The sequence below is a fragment of the Paramormyrops kingsleyae genome, chromosome 4 (assembly GCF_048594095.1).
Source record: "Paramormyrops kingsleyae isolate MSU_618 chromosome 4, PKINGS_0.4, whole genome shotgun sequence".
NCBI lineage: Eukaryota > Metazoa > Chordata > Actinopteri > Osteoglossiformes > Mormyridae > Paramormyrops > Paramormyrops kingsleyae.
This window is the reverse complement of record NC_132800.1, coordinates 41,755,881-41,775,202: the sequence shown is the minus strand read 5'-3', so window position 1 is coordinate 41,775,202 and position 19,322 is coordinate 41,755,881. Positions and strand designations below refer to the sequence as shown.

The 19,322-nt window shown below is 41.1% G+C and overlaps 1 protein-coding gene across 3 annotated transcripts in view; it reads left to right on the top strand.

Annotated features, from left to right (window-relative positions):
- Positions 1-12,308, top strand: part of LOC111840252 (NFX1-type zinc finger-containing protein 1-like) — a 39,557-nt gene extending 27,249 nt beyond the window's left edge. For 2 of the 3 annotated variants that reach the window (XM_023804886.2, XM_072711352.1), the window contains 4 exons: positions 3,724-3,869; positions 3,995-4,105; positions 4,342-4,437; positions 9,297-12,308. In XM_023804886.2, coding sequence (XP_023660654.1) covers positions 3,724-3,869; positions 3,995-4,105; positions 4,342-4,437; positions 9,297-11,579 — 2,636 coding nt within the window. In that variant the 3' untranslated portion in view covers positions 11,580-12,308. The remainder of the gene's footprint in view (positions 1-3,723; positions 3,870-3,994; positions 4,106-4,341; positions 4,438-9,296) is intronic. The other variant, XM_023804887.2, reaches the window with a different exon arrangement.
- The last annotated feature ends 7,014 nt before the right edge of the window (positions 12,309-19,322 follow it).

Sequence of the window (19,322 nt, the reverse complement as noted above, 5' to 3'; positions counted from 1 at the left end):
GCAACAATAAGGTATTAACCATTAACAATAACAGCAACAACTCAACAAGGGCTATTTACAACTGCACGCGGGACATGCTGGGACATGCGCACCGCCGGTGCTACAATACAAAAAACCGCGATAGTGAAGCCGTAAAAGTCGAAGCAAGAAGTGGCGAGGGACAACTGTACAGTATATGTAAGTATGAAATGGACTACATTTTTAAGTCAAAGCCACATGACAGGTGTCATGAACAATTTTATTAAAACAGCATGTTCAAAACAAAATGCAAATACAGTGGTACCTCAGTTCTCGAACTCATTCTAGAACTCGAATTTCTTAAAAGTCGAACCAACCTGTTCGGAAAAAAATTACCTAGAACAGTTATTCGTCCCATAAAAGTCGTTATGACATACGACCATTAAACACTGGAAGTAGGGGTGCCGAGTGTCGTGTTATTAAAAACCACTTTGTGAGTCCGAATGTTATTGTAGCGTGTCTTTATTATTTTCTCTGCGTCTCTCATTCACTCTCTGCTGATTCCCCGCTACTCTCGTCTACCTTGTTGCCCCGACGTCATCACTCACCGACCCCGTAGTCTCCAACTGAATAACCAATTACACTACACCGAGGGTGCTTTAGCACCTCTTATCTGCTTCGTCAATGAAAAACAAAGCGTTATGCTAACTACCTTGTAACGGCGTCATTATGATTATTTCTACAAAAAGACTACCATTAATGGCTATTGATAGTTACCAGTGATACAAAAAAACTTAAGTAAAATTCACCAAAGATTTTTACCCGCCTGAGCTCAAACGTCTTCCCACGCCTATGCAAATTGTCTCCTCAGTAACTGATTTACAAGCAACGGTAATGGGTTTTTGTTTCCTTGTTAATACAGTGGATAACATTACATACTGAAAACAACCATCAATTAGTCAACTATTTCTTTCAAAACAGAAGAGCTTCTTCTGTTAACCCAAACAAAGTCTTCACCACAGCATCTGCACCGTTTCATCGAGAGCCCCCATAAATAAAGTGGTACCTCAGTTCTCAAACTCAGTAGAACTCGAATTTCTTAAAAGCCGAACCAACCAGTTCGAAAAAAATTAGCTAGAACTCGATCTGAATCTCAGAAGTCAGACCGTGAACACCGACCTAAGATAACTTGTACGCGCGAGGAAATGAGTCACACGGCACGTCTCTCAGTGGAAACAAAGGGTAAAGCTTCAGTCTCAGCCTCGCATTCGCTGTGATAGCATCGTGCATGTTTGCACTAGCTGAATACATATATTTAGACAGTAAAAATACATTTAGACAATGATAGACTGTAACAGTAATTATTATTATATAATAAAACACATTTAAAAATAAAGATTTCTTAATTATTTTAATGTTAATAATGACATTAAATATAGGTGCCACACCCATTTCAACCAGACAGTTGTATCTCAGGCCTGCCTCAGCCAATTATCACCAAGCTTGAATATATCCTGTAGGACAGTACTGGGGAAGGGCTCCCCAAATTTTGTGCCGATCGGTCAAACGGGGGCGCTACAGCAATATAACATGTCTGTATAAACCTGGAAAACCAGTTTAACTTACATTTTTCTCATTTCTGTTCCAGTCACACGTTACTGCTCAAAATCCTTTGTACTCCAAGTTCTCTAAATCATGCCAAATCAAGATACAGTGGTACCTCAGTTCTCAAACTCATTAGAACTCTAATTTCTTAAAAGTCGAACCAACCAGTTCGAAAAAAAATTAGCTAGAACTCAGAAGTCAAACTGTGAACGCCAACCTAAGATAACTTGTACGCATGGGGTAATGAGTCACGCAGCACGTCTCTCAGCGGTAACAAATGGTAACGCTTCAGTCTCAGCCTGGCATTCGCTGTGATAGCATCCTGCATGTTTACACTGGCTGAATACATATATTTAGACAGTAAAAATACATTTAGACAATGATAGACAGTAATTGTTATATAATAAAATGCATTTTAAAAAAAGATTTCTTATTAATTATTTTAATATTAATAATAAACCATTAATACATTTACGAATAATAATATTGTCGTGCCGAACATGGACGGAACGGAGACAAAAGTGCTGGGACTTAAGATGACTTAAGCGTCTGCATCTCGAAGCAGCTCTGATCGCCTGCCCACTTGCAAATTGCGCTTTTCACATGATAATAACATGATAACCTGACAGTTGGTATTGGGTAAAGAAATATGTGAATACGCCCGTTGTGACTCAAATAAACAAGAGCACATGTTCAAATAAACAAGAGCACATGTCTGGGTAGTGTTTACACTGATCGGCTACAATATGGCACACTCATACTGCTGCTGAAGCTTCCGACAATGGAAGTTTTGAAAAGAAGGCAGATTACGGATTTAGTCAGTGTTTTTTTCACGATTCTACATAATGATTTCTACGAGATATAAACTGAAATACAAGAGAAAGATACACAGTCAACGATGCCCTCATCCCCAGAGCGTTAATAATAGTGAATTATTTTATTTTCGTTAACTCTGCATAGGCACTGCATCATATTTACCGCTTTCACAGTTTTTCATTTTTCATTCCATCTACCAATAAACTGTGAAAAGGATTTTATTATTGCTATTTTTCTTGCGTTTCAAACTGCCTTTCCAAAGTGATGGATATGGGGTGCAGTGACATACTGACAGACTGATGGGCCATTGACAGTATGCAAACTACTACAGGTGTGGGGACACCTATCTCATCAATATTCATTGCATAGGCCACTGACTTTGACAAAAAAGAGTGTCACTCTAAAGTTCTAACATTTTAGTTATCAAACCACATAAAATTTCAGAATGTGTCATTCACCTGTGTGTAGCCAACCCCTGTGTCTATAAGCTGCAGAGCTCAAAAGTCTTGGCTAGAAATGTTTCTCAGCATGTCTGAAATAGGTTTTTGAAAAGTATATGTTTAAAGCTGATTTTAACAAAAAGTGGTCTCAGATTATTGGTGCTGGGTTTGTGCTGAATAAAAGCACATGTAACACTTGGGGATAAATGTTTTTTAGATAGGTGAAATATTTTAAAATGTCAAAGCATGTCAGACTATCCTGAAAGTGGCTGAGAGGCCTCAGACTCCTGAGGGTTAAAAATTTGTCCACGATCTTGTCTTTTTACTACAGGACATTTTGCAAATTCTCAAACATACGTACATAAGCGAGCGTCAATTGCAGGCCGGTCTTATTCTCAGCTGCCTCTGATTACATGACAATCGTGTGCTTAAAGCCTATTGGACAATTAAATTAACGAAAAGTTGCTGTATACAAAGCTTTTTCCTATATGTATATATTCACATACATGACACACCTGGCCAGTTATAATGGCACACTAGTTGAAAAACACTGGTGTAGGATACTCAATAAGCTTTGATCTAATTTAAGCCAAAGCTAACCAGTTAAGTAATGAACGGAACCACATTAAACCATTTGGTATTTGGGAATTTATAATGATGAGATTTTGAAGCCTTTTCTAATATCAGTTCCACCAAATCCATGCAAGCTAAGTTGCTTTCTATTTTGTTCACTGGGCATATCCTTAATCTATAGTCAGTACCTCGGAAAGCCGGGGGAAGGGATGGATCAGCTAACTGTCTACACTTCATGACTGCCTGACCATGACATGACTTTTACGAGATGGTATGAGATGGACTCGGTCACCTCAGCCAATGCGGATGTGGAAAAACGATGTTCCGATAGGTGCTGCCAGATACCGCAAGGTTCTGCAAGGCATTCAGCCCAAGATTGTGGTGGTGGAGGAAGCTGCGGAGGTTATGGAGGCACACATTGTGATGGCGCTGACCCCAGGCTGCGAGCACCTCATCCTGATCGGAGACCACCAGCAGGTACCCACCTCCCTCCCACAGGAACCTTGTGATTCTTTAAAATTACATTTTTCATTTTAGGCTACATTGAAGCTGCTATTATTATAAATATTATTATAATAATTATTATAAAACTTTTGTTATAGCTTCGCCCCAGTGCAACAGTCTATCAGCTTGCCATTAATTTCAATCTGGAGGTGTCGTTGTTCGAGAGGCTGATCAAAATGAAAATTCCATATGTTCGTCTTGACTATCAGGTATTGGTTTGATTTGAGAACATATATTTATTTATTAAACTTGTAAGAGGGAGTTAAATGCTTTCAAAGCAATGGTACAGTAACATTAAGGGTGACTTCCCAACCATATGCACATTGGTGAGGGTGAACATGCATGTGAAATAACGCCCAGCGTCTTTCTTTAACAGTGTAGTTCTCATTGCAGATTTACTGTAGGAGTCACTGAGTAATCACAAAGAATTTGTCCTGTCTTGTAGCATCGCATGAGACCGGAGATTGCACGTCTGCTAACACCATATATCTATGACCAGCTGGAGAATGATTCTTCGGTCTATGAGTATGAAAACATCAAGGTAACTAGACGTTTGGTTTTAATGCTTGGTGGCTTCTGAAGTACAGCTTGTGAACAAGGTGCATAAAGTCTTCAGTAACTTTAAGGTTCAGATATATATGAAACTCTATGTGTAAATATCTATATACTCCATACAGAATCCATAAACTTTGAGCAATTTAATTTCCATTAAATGTCAGAGTAACCTGAAGTACAACATCTAGATGCTTCTTGGAAAACACTGTTGTTTCATTTAAAACTGGGTCATATACAGCTACATCAGTGGGGGAGGGGGGTTGTTAGGACAATTGCAAAAAAATTGGAACATAATTGTATTGGTCTTGGTTGGGGGTCCAATATGATATGCTTTCATGGGGCCCAAAATCTTGAACCATGCCCTTGGTCATATAAAATATACTCCTACATCGCCAGCTGCGGTTCAGCCCCAAAAGTGCAGCATCTGATTATTGTTCAGTAACCATGATTTTTAGGCAGCTTTAAACAGGGCCCATATTCACAAAGCATCTTAAGGCTAAAAGTAGCCCCTACCTTGCCGATTTAGGAGAAACTCTTAAAAATTATTGGCACTAGTCCCAAATGTAGGACTCCTCATTTTTTTGATTAAGAGCAATTCACAAAGCCCCTTAGTGCTAAAAGTAGCATCTAAGTCTGGGAGAACTAACAAGTAGTCGAGAGGACTAAGTCACTAAGACAAACTCACAAACAATCGCAAAATGGCTGCCGTAATCCACATCCAATGCCTTGGAAACATCAAACGAACTCTGAATTACTTAAAAGATACCGCTAAAGGAGGGAATAATGACTGTTATGAAACTTGTGAGGGATGCAGTAACATCTCCAACAAACTGAGTGTAGCCACCCCCAACTTGGTGCACACTGGGAGATGTCCCAGGTAGCTTAATGTTAAGCTATTCTATAAAATACTCCCCTTTCAAATTATTTTGGCCTCCTTCAACTTAACACCTTAATGACCATTTATTATCTCTGACCCTCAACCCGCTACCCTATACCAATTCCTTCCTTTTACACATCCCTTATAATTAAGAGTTGATGCAACCCTGAAAAGATTAGGAACATGCTCTCAAAAGGGAAAAAATATAGAAAATGCTGTCTTTTAATTTCCTTTCACACCTCCCCAGATCATTACATTACACTTTAAGCAGTACACAAAAGCACATTTGACAAATTAGAACATTGTAGTCAATGTACACTCTTATACATAAAAAACACAATCAATTGAATACATCAAATGAATGCACAAAAAAGGAGAATACCCGGATATGTGCCAAGAAAATCACACATTTCATGCCGGTTGGCTGGTGCCCGTTGGAGCTCGTACTACTAGACAGGAGTACTCACACTTCCAAGGAGGTGCGAAAATTCACGTCATGAGCTTGTTGGTCCACATCTCCAGGCAGTGTTTCGGTCCAAGCCAGCCGAGGTCCTGCTAGCTTCAGCTGATGGCGCAGTTTAAATTTGCTATGCTTAACACTGCTCCCCGTGACTGTCCGGCGACTGAAGAAAACTGCTTTCGGCTTGGGTTACACTCCGAACCCCAAATCCGGCCAGCTCGCTGTGCTACCCAGTTCCCCTCTGCCTCTTCCTTTGAGAAGGATCTCGCACGGACTCTCCGCATGAACACACCAGCAGCCAGCCACTCTGCGCTTTCTCCAGCTTCCTTTCCTCGCTTTTTTCCCGCCGCGCACACGCCCAACTCCTCTTTTCCCCAGGCATTTCTCTCACAGATGCAATTGGCCAAAACAAAAACAAAACCGCCTCATAGCAGTGTCCATCAGGGCAATACAATTCATATCATATCAGCATATCAAGTGGAAACCACTTACAATGATCATTATAACCGATTTTATTTTTTTAAAATTTTCTTTATGTTTCGAGCAGATTACCATCTAATTGATATTTAAATATTCATCATTACATGAATATAAAGTAGTAATACGGACAGCTATTTACAGAATTTTATTGATTTGTTCAAAGTACAGTACAACTGTTTCATATGCTTTTCAAATTACTGAACTGCGTATAATTCAAATATGCTATAATACAGTACTGTAAATAAAATACCTTATTGTAGTTTCGCTGCTGCATCTCGGTGGCTAATTTTTGGCAGTTGATCATAAACTTCGATGAGTCTATATTTGTCATTGAGAGAAAATTACTTTCTTAATAATAAATAATAATAATACATTTTATTTATAGTGCCCTTTACATCACATGATCTCAAAGGGCTACAAGTTAAAAAAGAGACAAAATAAACAATTTAAAAGTAAACCATTTTAAAACCTTTAAGTGGGGGAACCAAAGGTTTTGTTAAAAAGAAATGTCTTAAGATGCTTTTTGAAACAGTCAGTGGATTGTGGTGCCCTCAGGAAGGCAGGGAGGGCATTCCACAGGCGTGGAGCAGCAACACAGAAAGCCCTATCTCCCATAGTCTTCAGATTGGTTATGGGTATGTGGAGGAGGTCTGAGTGCGTAGAACGAAGGGAACGTATTGCACGTTGTGGGTTGATAAGTTCTTTGCGGTAGGGGGGGAGGCATGTCCATGGATGCATTGATGTGTAAGAAGTAGTGCTGTCAAATGATTAAAATTTTTAATCAGATTAATCACAGGGTTCCTGTGGATTAATTTTGATTAATCATGATTAAATATCATTCATTTTTAATCTATATTAATCACATTTAATTTTGCATGAGCAAACAGACTCAAGAAAAAACGGAATATAAACGGAATAAACACTTAACATGTTTATTGAACATCTTGAACATGAGTCGGATGCATTCCATCTGCCACAGAAGTGCAATACCATGGACCCATATCAAAAAGCATTTTTGCTTAGCCGGACAACTTGTCGGATTTAAGGTACCTCAGTTTAAATGGTCTTTATCTTCGTTCGCTTACTGTAAGGCTGGAGGCCTTGCAGGCTCCGTCGGTCTGAGCTCTGGAAAGCCTGTAATGCTCCACCCAGTGTCCTGAAGCAAAGGTCCACCGGCTCCGACAAGACTGGACCCAAATCACCTGATCACCACATCAAAAGGGACACCTCACCCCCACTGGGCAGCCAGAACCCCGCAGTCAAATTCCAGTGATAAGGCCTGGCTACGTCAAGACACAGATGCTTACAATTAGCACGAACTACCGTAAATCCGACAAATAATCCAACTAATCATGAAGTCCAATTCTAGCCCGGTTAATTGCCATTGTCAGCAATATCAGTTGATAACACATTACGTGCGGTGCTTTACATATAAAACTCCGTAGCAACACATCCACAGATAAGTTGGAGAGTATAGCGTGTGCGACCGATTTAATGAGCCACAAATGAGAAGTAGTGCTTAAACAATATAAAACTACAACTTTCCCTTCTGTTGATAAAAGGCGCAGCCATCGGGATCCTCTGTGCTGCTCCGAGATATTTCTCGGATGTCCGAGAAACGGGAGCGCATGTAGTCACTTCCGGCTTCAAAACTCCGGAATCCGACTCGGAATACAAGTTCCGAGGGGAAATGGAACGCACCAAAACTGCCCGAAATGGGTTGACAGAGACATTTCAGTGATTTTGAATCATTCTGCGCTACAGATGGGTTAATTGCGTTAAAAATTTTAATCAGATTAATCATGATGATGGATTAATCCACGTTAACCCGTTAATTTTGACAGCCCTAGTAAGAAGCAAAACCTTATATTCAATCCTGGCGGAGATGGGAAGCCAATGAAGTGAGTGGAGGATGGGAGTGATGTTCTCATGTTTACGCTCTCTCATCAGGATCCTAGCTGCAGAGTTTTGTATGTATTGGAGCCTCTGCAGGGTCTTGCTAGGAATCCCAAAGAGTAGTGCATTACAGTAGTCCAGTCTAGAGAAGATAAAGGCATGGACCAGCTTTCCGGCATCTGATATATCTTATATATAGTGGACTGCTTGATTACAATAAGTTAATTTTTGAACAGGAATGATTCTGTCCCAAACTTTTAGATCTGTATAAGTGGTTGGTCACTATAACCATGATCACTATAAGCGGTTTCCACTGTATTTGTGTTTATGGGATGCTGCATGTACATTTTCACCAGCATATATACTGGCCTCTTATCAACCAATCCCCATGGTTATTGCAGGCAAGCATGAGAACTGACGTCAGCCAGAGCGATGGAGTCTTAGCTTAGGAGTTGGCTCTTTTACTAACTAAAAGTTGCTTTCAGCCAGTTTATGAATCGGTTTTCGAAAAAAAAACTCTTAGTTCAAAACTTTTAGTGCAATTTAGGAGTACTCTTAGTGGTAAGGAAATGCTTTGTGAATATGGGCCCAGGTCTGTTGGTGCAAAACATACTACAATCAGTAAGATGTACTAATTTGCAGAACTAACAGAATTTTAAAAAGAATAGTGTCCTTTATCCTGTGAAATACAACTGAAAGTATCAAAAGTCAGAAATATATTGACTTATATGTACATCTAACTTCCTTGTCAATTATCAAGTACTATGATGCGGTCTGAGCCAAATTAATTCCTCATCGCTGCTAAATCCATTTAGTGTTTAAAATTTCCAGACACCTTGATGCTTAAAAGATTTTTCATGCCACAACATAGATCCAGTATGCGGGAAATTTCTCTAATTTTTTTCTGAATACACAGTTATGCAGGTATTTAATTCTTTGGAAGCTAAAGATTTCAATCTATTCATTTAATTATCGCCAACACGTGTCACAGGAAAAATTTAACATGATCTGAGACACCAATAAAGGGAGCACATTAAATGAATATGAATTAACACCAAGGCAACCAAAACACCTCAATTCGAAACATTTCAAATGTAAGTTCAGTAATGAAACCATTTTGGCGTTGTTTCAGGGTGTCACTTCAAATGTCTTCTTTGTGGAACATGAGCACCTTGAAGAGAACATCTCTGAAGGCCGAAGTCACCAGAACAAGCATGAGGCCACCTTTGTCAAGGCTCTCTGTTATTACTTTATCTGTCAGGGGTATAATCCTTCCCAGATTACGGTTCTTACCACATACACCGGTCAGCTCTTTTGCCTGAAAAAGATTATGGATAAGAAAAAATTTGGTGATGTTAAACTGTCTGTTGTAGATGGATACCAGGGAGAGGAGAATGATATAATAATACTGTCCTTGGTTAGAAGCAATAAGGAAGGAAAGGTGGGTTTCCTGAGTATACCAAACCGTGTTTGTGTGGCTCTGTCTAGGGCGAAAAAAGGCCTGTTCTGCATCGGAAACATGTCGATGCTTTCTACCGTCCCACTGTGGGGCAAGATCATAAAGGAGCTCAGGAGTCATGGGGAGATTGGCAAAGCATTGAACCTGCGCTGCAAGAACCATCCTGGCACCATCACTACTGTGTCTGAGGAAGCAGACTTCTCAAAGGTACCCCTAGGGGGATGCTCCGTGCCCTGCGAACATCAGCTCGACTGTGACCATGGTTGCCCCAGGCTCTGCCACCCGGTTGATGACCACAAGCAGTATAAATGCATGAAGCCCTGCACCAAGACACTATGTCAGTTCAAACACAAGTGCCCGAAGGTGTGTTCAGACATTTGTGGGAAATGTAAGGTGCCTGTCACTAAGGTAATTCCCAGATGTAATCATGAGCAGCTTGTTCCTTGCTCGGTTGATCCGGAGGAGTTTGTCTGTACTGTTCCATGCACAAAGACCTTACAGTGTGGCCATGCCTGTATCCGCAAATGTGGGGAATCTTGCACATCCCGTTGTCCCCAGAATGTCACTGTGGATTTAGATTGTGGTCATCAAAGAGTCTTGCCATGCCACATAAAGCAGGAGGTTGACTGCAAACAGGGGAAAATCCAGTGTTTGAAAAAATGTAACGCTCAGTTGGACTGTGGCCACATGTGCACTGGGAAATGTTTCCAGTGCAACAACGGAACCGCACATATTACGTGTGTTGCTCAGTGTGAAGTTCAGCTGATCTGCTCACACTGTTGCAAGGAGAAGTGCGGGGCGAGCTGTGTTCCCTGTTTCCAGCCTTGTAAAAACCAATGTCTGCATCAGATATGCCCAAAGGTGTGCAGTGAGGCTTGTCAGCCTTGTACCCAGCCCTGCCCCTGGCAATGTAGGCATCAGCGCTGCACTCGGCTGTGCCACGAGCCCTGTGACAGACTCCCCTGCCAGATGCCCTGCTTTAAACGGCTACCCTGCCAACATCAGTGCATTGGCATGTGCGGTGAACCGTGCCCAGATAAGTGCCGGATCTGTGATGCCGGGGATGTGCAAGAGCTCTTCTTTGGGAAAGAAGCTGACCCAGAAGCTCACTTTGTACAGCTGTCAGACTGCAGGCATATTTTCGAAGTGACTGGTTTCGACTCTTGGATGGGGTCTCCGGATGGGAACAGAATCAAGTTTAAGAGTTGCCCCAAATGCTGCATGCCTATCCTCAGGACCGTGCGATACGGTGCCGTGGTCAAACTTCTGCTGTCTGACATCGAGTTGTTGAAGAGTAGGGCAGCCAAGATGTATTCAGAGTACATTAAAAACTCTGTGAGGGGGAGGATAAAGCAGGGGATAAATTGCCAATTTTTTTCCCTTCTCCTCCCCAGGTTAGAAGATCACTTAGATTTAAGTGGAGCTCACAATATTCACAGACAAGTTGTGCTTCTATCCCATCTGGCTGATATAACCCTGAACACAGCTCAACTGCCAAAAAGCCTGCGGGTCGAAATCGACCTGAAGGTACAGAGCTGCAGTAAAAATGTCACCCATGTGACGCAGTTAGGATGGGTTCTCGAGAATGATGTCAGGAGGATTCAGGTCTTTGCCGAAGCCCTAGTGTATTTGGACAGACTTAATCATTCCCAAGCTCATGTGTCAGTGGAATTCATGCAAGAGCGAAAGTCGCTGGATGACATCCTCCATAGACTCCGTTATAGGCTGACAGAGGTGGACCTTAATCATATACGTCTCACTCTCCGTAGCATTTCGGAGAAGGTGAAAACACCGATTGAGTGGCGGGCATTGAAAGAATCAGACGTCAGTGCTGATATCTGTGGTTTTCTGAAACTCAGCCACTGGTCCAAATGTACTGAGGGTCACATTTACTACAACCGGTCGGCTGACAGTGTGCAGGAAACTTTTTGTTGCCCAGAATGCTTAACCATCTAAACCAATTGCAAGTGTTTCTGGAATCTTGCACTAAAACGCCATTTATAAAATACTATTAAATTCATCCTCAGATCTGTAACATCTGTAACTGTACGGTTTGAGCTGAGATAAGATGTGTCTTAATATCGATAAATATAGCAAAAAAACTTTACCACAAGATGTTTAGTGTATTATTTTGCTAAGTTAGTGCTAATGTAGCACGTTCATTTTTTAATTTAGTCTTTTAATGTGATAGTTGCACAAAATCCAGTTTTTTGTTCAACCTGATACTCCGTAAATTAGTTTTTTTTTTATTTGACCAGAGCACATGGAAATTTGTTACCGTTTTGTGCCGTAAGAGCAATTTAAAAAGGGACCTCGGCAACGACAGCTGCATCGACGCCCTCAGAGTGAGACCGGTTGCACTAGGTTGTTGCAGAATTTATTGTAATGTTTTTCATAATTCTTGCTCCAGTGCTAACTTGCCCTTGTCTAGTAAGAACCCAATCCTCATGGTGTGAATAGTTGTCAGATTCCTGGATTGTTTTATAATGTTTTACTTAGCTCCAGTTCTGTAATGTTAGCATGCACTTGTCTGTAGTCATTCATTAGAAGCTTAGCCTAGCAACATTTATACCGAAGCTGATTTCTTCACAACTGCAATGTTTGGGATGTATTACCTACTTCATTTGTACATCACTTGCGACAAAAGGGTTTGCTAAACAAAGAGATAATAAATAAATGAAAGTATCCAAGTGTGTTGGCTCAATGGCAATACATTAAGATGTACACCTTCAATGCATGATTTATGATTCAAAAAGACACCAAGCCATCAACATAATCTTAAATGCTCTTTCTGTAATAAAATCATTTTATGCAGCCATTTTTATTCAGTACTGACTTTGGTAGCACCAGTGGGTAGAACTAGAACCTCAGATCCCCTGGGTTGGCCATTTGAATCGCAACCCTTCTATGTGTGTGGCAGTTTCATGTTTTCTTGCATGCGTCTCTCACAGTCCAGTTGCTCGCATTTTGGACACACTCTAACAGTTTGACAAGATTGTAGCACTTCAACCATGCAGATCAGGCTTCTTTAGTGAATTTTCAGACCTGAAGATAAAACTAAAGCACAAATTATGGGGTCATATTGTGGCATTGAGCTGACCAAGGCATCGCTGGAGCAGAGAGAAACACGGACAGTCACTTGCCGGGGAGAACACGCTCTTTATTAGTAGTCCTGAAAAGGACTGTATCAGGCACCCAACAAGCACCAAACCAGTTACACATAAGAAACACAAGGTTGTCAGACGCTGAACTGTAAGATACACATACGGTGGGAGATTTACGTAAGCTAATTACACACGAGGATCGGACAGGGTACACACAAGACACAGGCAAACACACGCGACAATAAGGAAATATAGCCATTAGCAATAACAACAACAATCCAATGGCTATTTACAACTGCATGCTGGGACATGCTCCCCGCCGGTGCTACAATATACACTGCTCAAAAAAATTAAAGGAACGCTTTGAAAACACATCAGATCTCAATGGGGGAAAAAATCATGCTGTACATCTCTAGTGATATTGACTGGGAAATGTGTTAGGAACAAAAGGATGCCACATCGTTTGATGGAAATGAAAATGATAAACCTACAGAGGGCTGAATTCAAAGACACCCCAAAAATCAAAGTGAAAAAATGATGCGGTAGGCTGGTCCATTTTGCCGAAATTTTATTGCAGCAACTCAAAATCGTACTCAGTAATTTGTATGGCCCCCCACATGCTGTATGCATGCCTGACAACGTGGAGGCATCCTCCTAATGAGACGACGGATGGTGTCCTGGGGGATCTCCTCCCAGATCTGAACCAGGGCATCACTGAGCTCCTGGACAGTCTGAGGTGCAACCTGGTGGTGTCGGATGGACTGAAACATAATGTCCCAGAGGTGTTCCATTGGATTTAGGTCAGGCGAGCATGGGGGCCAGTCAATGGTATCCATTCCTTCATCCTCCAGGAACTGCCTGCATACTCTCGCCACATGAGGCCGGGTATTGTCGTGCACCAGGAGGAACCCAGGACCCACTGCACCAGCGTAGGGTCTGACAATGGGTCCAAGGATTTCATCCTGATACCTAATGGCAGTCAAAGTGTCGTTGTCTAGCCTGTAGAGGTCTGTGTGTCCCTCCATGGATATGCCACCCCAGACCATCTCTGACCCACCACCAAAACGGTCTTGCTGAACAATGTCACAGGCATCATAATGTTCTTCGCAGCTTCTCCAGACCCTTTCACTTCTGTCACATGTGCTGAGGGTGAACCTGCTCTCATCTGTGAAAAGCACAGGGCACCAGTGGTGGACCTGCCAATTCTGGTATTCTATGGCAAATGCCCATCGAGCTCCACGGTCCTGGGCAGTGAACACAGGGCCCACTAGAGGACGTCGGGCCCTCAGGCCCCCCTCATGAAGTCTGTTTCTGATTGTTTGCTCAGAGTCATGCACACTAGTGGCCTGCTGGAGGTCATTCTGTAGGGCTCTGGCAGTGCTCTTCCTGTTCCTCCTTGCACAAAGAAGCAGATACTGGTCCTACTTATGGGTTAAGGACCTTCTATGGCCCTGTCCATCTCTCCTAGAGTAACTGCCTATCTCCTGGAATGTCCTCCATGGCCTTGAGACTGTGCTGGGAGACACAGTAAACCTTCTGGCAATGGCACATATTGATGCACCATCCTGGAGGAGTTGGACTACCTGTGCAACATCTGTAGGGTCCAGGTATCACCTCATGCTACCAGTAGTGACACTGACTAGCCAAATGCAAAACTAGTGAAAAAAACTGTCAGAAAAGATGAGGAGGGAAAAATGTCAGTGGCCTCCACCTGTTAAACCATTCCTGTTTTGGGGGTTGTCTCATTGTTGCCCCTCTAGTGCACCTGTTGTTAACTCCTTTAACACCAAAGCAGCTGAAACTGATTAACAACCCCCATTGCTACTTAATGGACTAGATCAATATCACAGAAGTTAAATTGACTCGATGCTGTACTCTGATTAAAAAGTGTTCCTTTAATTTTTTTGAGCAGTGTATATGATTAAATGACCTAACAAGATTATCTGCCTTACATAATGCGAAAACCTTTTATTTTTTTCTCCATCCTGTAGGAAATTACTATGTAGAAACAACAATTTTATACCTAAGTTGACTCCGTGACAGCTGGCTGCTTATAATGTACTATCTGTCTAACATACATAACTTTGGACAAAAGCTACTGTGGAAAGAAAATTGGACATTGGTAGGCCTGGGAGGGGAGGCATATTGGGTCTGTTAGGCCTTAGGCAAGGAGAGATTGTATGCAGTTTTGCAAGCCCTGAAGACATTGGAGAGATGGGCAGCAGAAAAGGTGGGGAGAAGCCACCAGCAGGAAGGGATTCAAAGCTGCCCCAACTGGTGCACAGAGAGACGTAGTTATAAAGTTGTCGCAATAAGTCTACGTAATGTGTTATGTGGTAGTACAAATGTATAAGTAGTTATCACATTAATCATATGTTAACCATGTATTTACAGTAAATCAATATCTATATCCATATGTCAAGTAGAAGTCTAGTGGTTGAGACATGTTTTGGGAAATTGAGCAAAATGGGTGGATTTTATCTTGCTACCAAGGTGAACCAATAGAGCAGGAGAATTGTGTTTGTTATACACTCACCTAAAGGATTATTAGGAACACCTGTTCAATTTCTCATTAATGCAATTATCTAATCAACCAATCACATGGCAGTTGCTTCAATGCATTTATGGGTGTGGTCCTGGTCAAGACAATCTCCTGAACTCCAAACTGAATGTCAGAATGGGAAAGAAAGGTGATTTAAGCAACTTTGAGCGTGGCATGGTTGTTGGTGCCAGATGGGCCGGTCTGAGTATTTCGCAATCTGCTCAGTTACTGGGATTTTCACGCACAACCATTTCTAGGGTTTACAAAGAATGGTGTGCAAAGGGAAAAACATCCAATATGCGGCAGTCCTGTGGGTGAAAATGCCTTGTTGATGCTAGAGGTCAGAGGAGAATGGGCCGACTGATTCAAGCTGATAGAAGAGCAACTTTGACTGAAATAACCACTCGTTACAACCGAGGTATGCAGCAAAGCATTTGTGAAGCCACAACACGCACAACCTTGAGGCGGATGGGCTACAACAGCAGAAGACCCCACCGGGTACCACTCATCTCCACTACAAATAGGAAAAAGAGGCTACAATTTGCACAAGCTCACCAAAATTGGACAGTTGAAGACTGGAAAAATGTTGCCTGGTCTGATGAGTCTCGATTTCTGTTGAGACATTCAAATGGAGTCAGAATTTGGCGTAAACAGAATGAGAACATGGATCCATCATGCCTTGTTATCACTGTGCAGGCTGGTGGTGGTGGTGTAATGGTGTGGGGGATGTTTTCTTGGCACACTTTAGGACCCTTAGTGCCAATTGGGCATCGTTTAAATGCCACGGCCTACCTGAGCATTGTTTCTGACCATGTCCATCCCTTTATGACCACCATGTACCCATCCTCTGATGGCTACTTCCAGCAGGATAATGCACCATGTCACAAAGCTCGAATCATTTCAAATTGGTTTCTTGAACATGACAATGAGTTCACTGTACTAAAATGGCCCCCACAGTCACCAGATCTCAACCCAATAGAGCATCTTTGGGATGTGGTGGAACGGGAGCTTCGTGCCCTGTATGTGCATCCCACAAATCTCCATCAACTGAAAGATGCTATCCTATCAATATGGGCCAACATTTCTAAAGAATGCTTTCAGCACCTTGTTGAATCAATGCCACGTAGAATTAAGGCAGTTCTGAAGGCGAAAGGGGGTCAAACACCGTATTAGTATGGTGTTCCTAATAATCCTTTAGGTGAGAACATAAGAACATAAGAAATTTACAAACGAGAGGAGGCCATTCGGCCCATCAAGCTCGTTTGGGGAGAACTTAGCTAATAGCTCAGAGTTGTTAAAATCTTATCTAGCTCTGATTTTAAGGAACCCATGGTTTTAGCTTCCACTACAATAGCAGGAAGACTATTCCATACTCTGACTACACGCTGTGTAAAGAAGTGCTTCCTCAAATTTGTTTTAAAATGTTCTCCCGCTAATTTCCACTTATGGCCACGAGTTCTAGTATTTAGACTAATATTGAAATAGTCATTTGGCTGAACAGCATCCAGACCCGTTAGAATCTTATAGACCTGAATCATATCCCCCCTTAGTCTCCTTTGCTCAAGGCTGAACAGATTCAGTTCCGCTAACCTCTCCTCGTAAGACATTCCTCTAAGACCAGGAATCATTCTCGTAGCTCTTCGTTGCACCTTTTCTAAGGCAGCAATGTCCTTCTTGAGGTATGGTGACCAAACCTGCACACAGTATTCTAGGTGGGGTCTTACCAAGGAATTATATAAGTGTAACATCACCTCCCTTGACTTAAACTCCACACATCTTGAGATATAACCCAACATTCTGTTCGCCTTTTTTATTGCTTCCCCACATTGGCGAGAGTGGGACATGGAAGCATCAACATACATACCGAGATCTTTCTCGTAATCAGCTACCTTTATTTCAGTGGAACCCATAAAATATCTGTACTGTATATTTCTGCACCCTGCATGGATTACCTTACATTTATCTGTGTTAAATTTCATCTGCCAAGTATCAGCCCATTCGCTAATTAAATCCAGATCCCGTTGAAGCCTCTCTGCTGCTAGATTAGTATCTGCTACCCCGCCCACCTTAGTGTGGTCTGCAAATTTAACCAGTTTACTGTATGTATTCGTGTCAATATCATTAATGTAAATTAGGAACAATAGTGGTCCTAAAATTGAACCCTGCGGTACCCCACTATAAACGGAGGCCCACTGTGACATAGTGCCTCTAATAACTACTCGCTGCTTCCTATCAGTTAGCCAGTTTTTGATCCAAGCTGCCACAGTTCCTAAAATTCCTGCAGCTTTAAGCTTTAACAAGAGCCGTTTGTGGGGGACAACATCAAAGGCTTTCTGGAAATCTAAGTAAATCACATCATAGGCCTTTTTGTGATCAATTTCACTTGTAGCTTCCTCAAAGAACTCAAGCAGATTCGTTAAGCAGGATCTGCCTCTCCTAAATCCATGTTGGCTATCCTTTATAATGTTATTTGCATCTAGGTAATCTACCATTTTCATTTGAATTATAGCTTCCATTATTTTTCCAGTAATGCTAGTTAAACTGATTGGCCTATAGTTTGCTGGATTACTTCTATCCCCTTTTTTGAATATGGGTGTTATATTAGCATGCTTCCAATCTGATGGTACCACACCCGCAGATAACGATTTCTGGAATATTAAAGTCAAAGGTTGGCTAATAATATCCCTCATCTCTTTCAAGACTAAAGGTAAGATGCCATCAGGCCCCTGCGATTTATTTATTTTGAGTTTGCAACCTCAGTTATACATATATTGGTCATAGACGATGCTGTATTCGTATTAATTGGTGGTAAGTTACTTGTGTTCTCTATTGTGAACACCTTTGAAAAATAATCATTAAACTCGTTTACCATAGCAATTTCGTTATCAATTATAAGGCCCTTACTATCCTGCAAATTAGTGATTTCAGCTTTTAGTGCTCTCTTGGAGTTAAAATATTGGAAGAAACCTTTACTGTCATGCTTAGCCTCCAATGCAATTTTTCTTTCTACATCCCTCTTTGATAGCCTAATAGTGTATATGTATATATGTATGTATATATGTGTGTGTGTATGTATATATGTGTGTGTATATATTTATATATATATAAAGGGCTGTCAAAATTAACGGGTTAATGCGGATTAATCCATCATCATGATTAATCTGATAAAAAATTTTAACGCAATTAATCCATCTGCAGCGCAGAATGACTAAAAATTCCTGAAATGTCTCTGTCAACCCATTTCGGGCAATGCACTACTTCTCATTTGTGGCTCATTAAATTGGTCGCACATACTATACCGTCCAGCTTATCTGTGGACATGTTGCTACAGAGTTTTATACAAAAAAAAGTGATATTGCTAACAATGGCGATTAACGGGGCTAGAATTGGATTTCATAATTAGTCGGATTATTTGTCGGATTTATGGTAGTTCGGGCTAATTGTAAGTGAACAAAGATAATATATATACACACACTGTATAAAATTTGTGTTTGTGTGTGCTGTTTTTGGGGTAGTACGTGTACATTTGCTCAAAACAAGCACCATAATTTAACCTTACAACACATACAGATTATGTGTAAAATTAGTAAAAGTTCTTCTGCTCTCCCAAAGGGTACTGACATCTAGTTGGACAGTTCCCAAACCTCTCCTCAGGGGCACCCTAGCCATTCCATGTATTTATTACATTTAGCCATGAACTCACTGATTTAATTAACGTAAATAGTAAAATAAAAATACTAATAAAAAATAGGATATTGGTTAGTAATACGAAGTGTGTTTGTGGTTGTGTCATAGTTGCGGTGAAAAAGAGGATGTGAACTTGCAGTTTCATTATCAATTTAAGGAAGTAGAATAGAAATGGAATAGAATGCAAATTTACTTATACATATAGTGTAGGTGCAACTTTTAACAATACAGTGTAATATTTAAATATGAATTACATTTGAACATGTGGATGTACTAAGCATACAATGTAATTACAACAAAAATGTATTATCTAGAATGAAATATTGCAAGATATCATTTACGGAACAAATAATTAAACTGACCTTT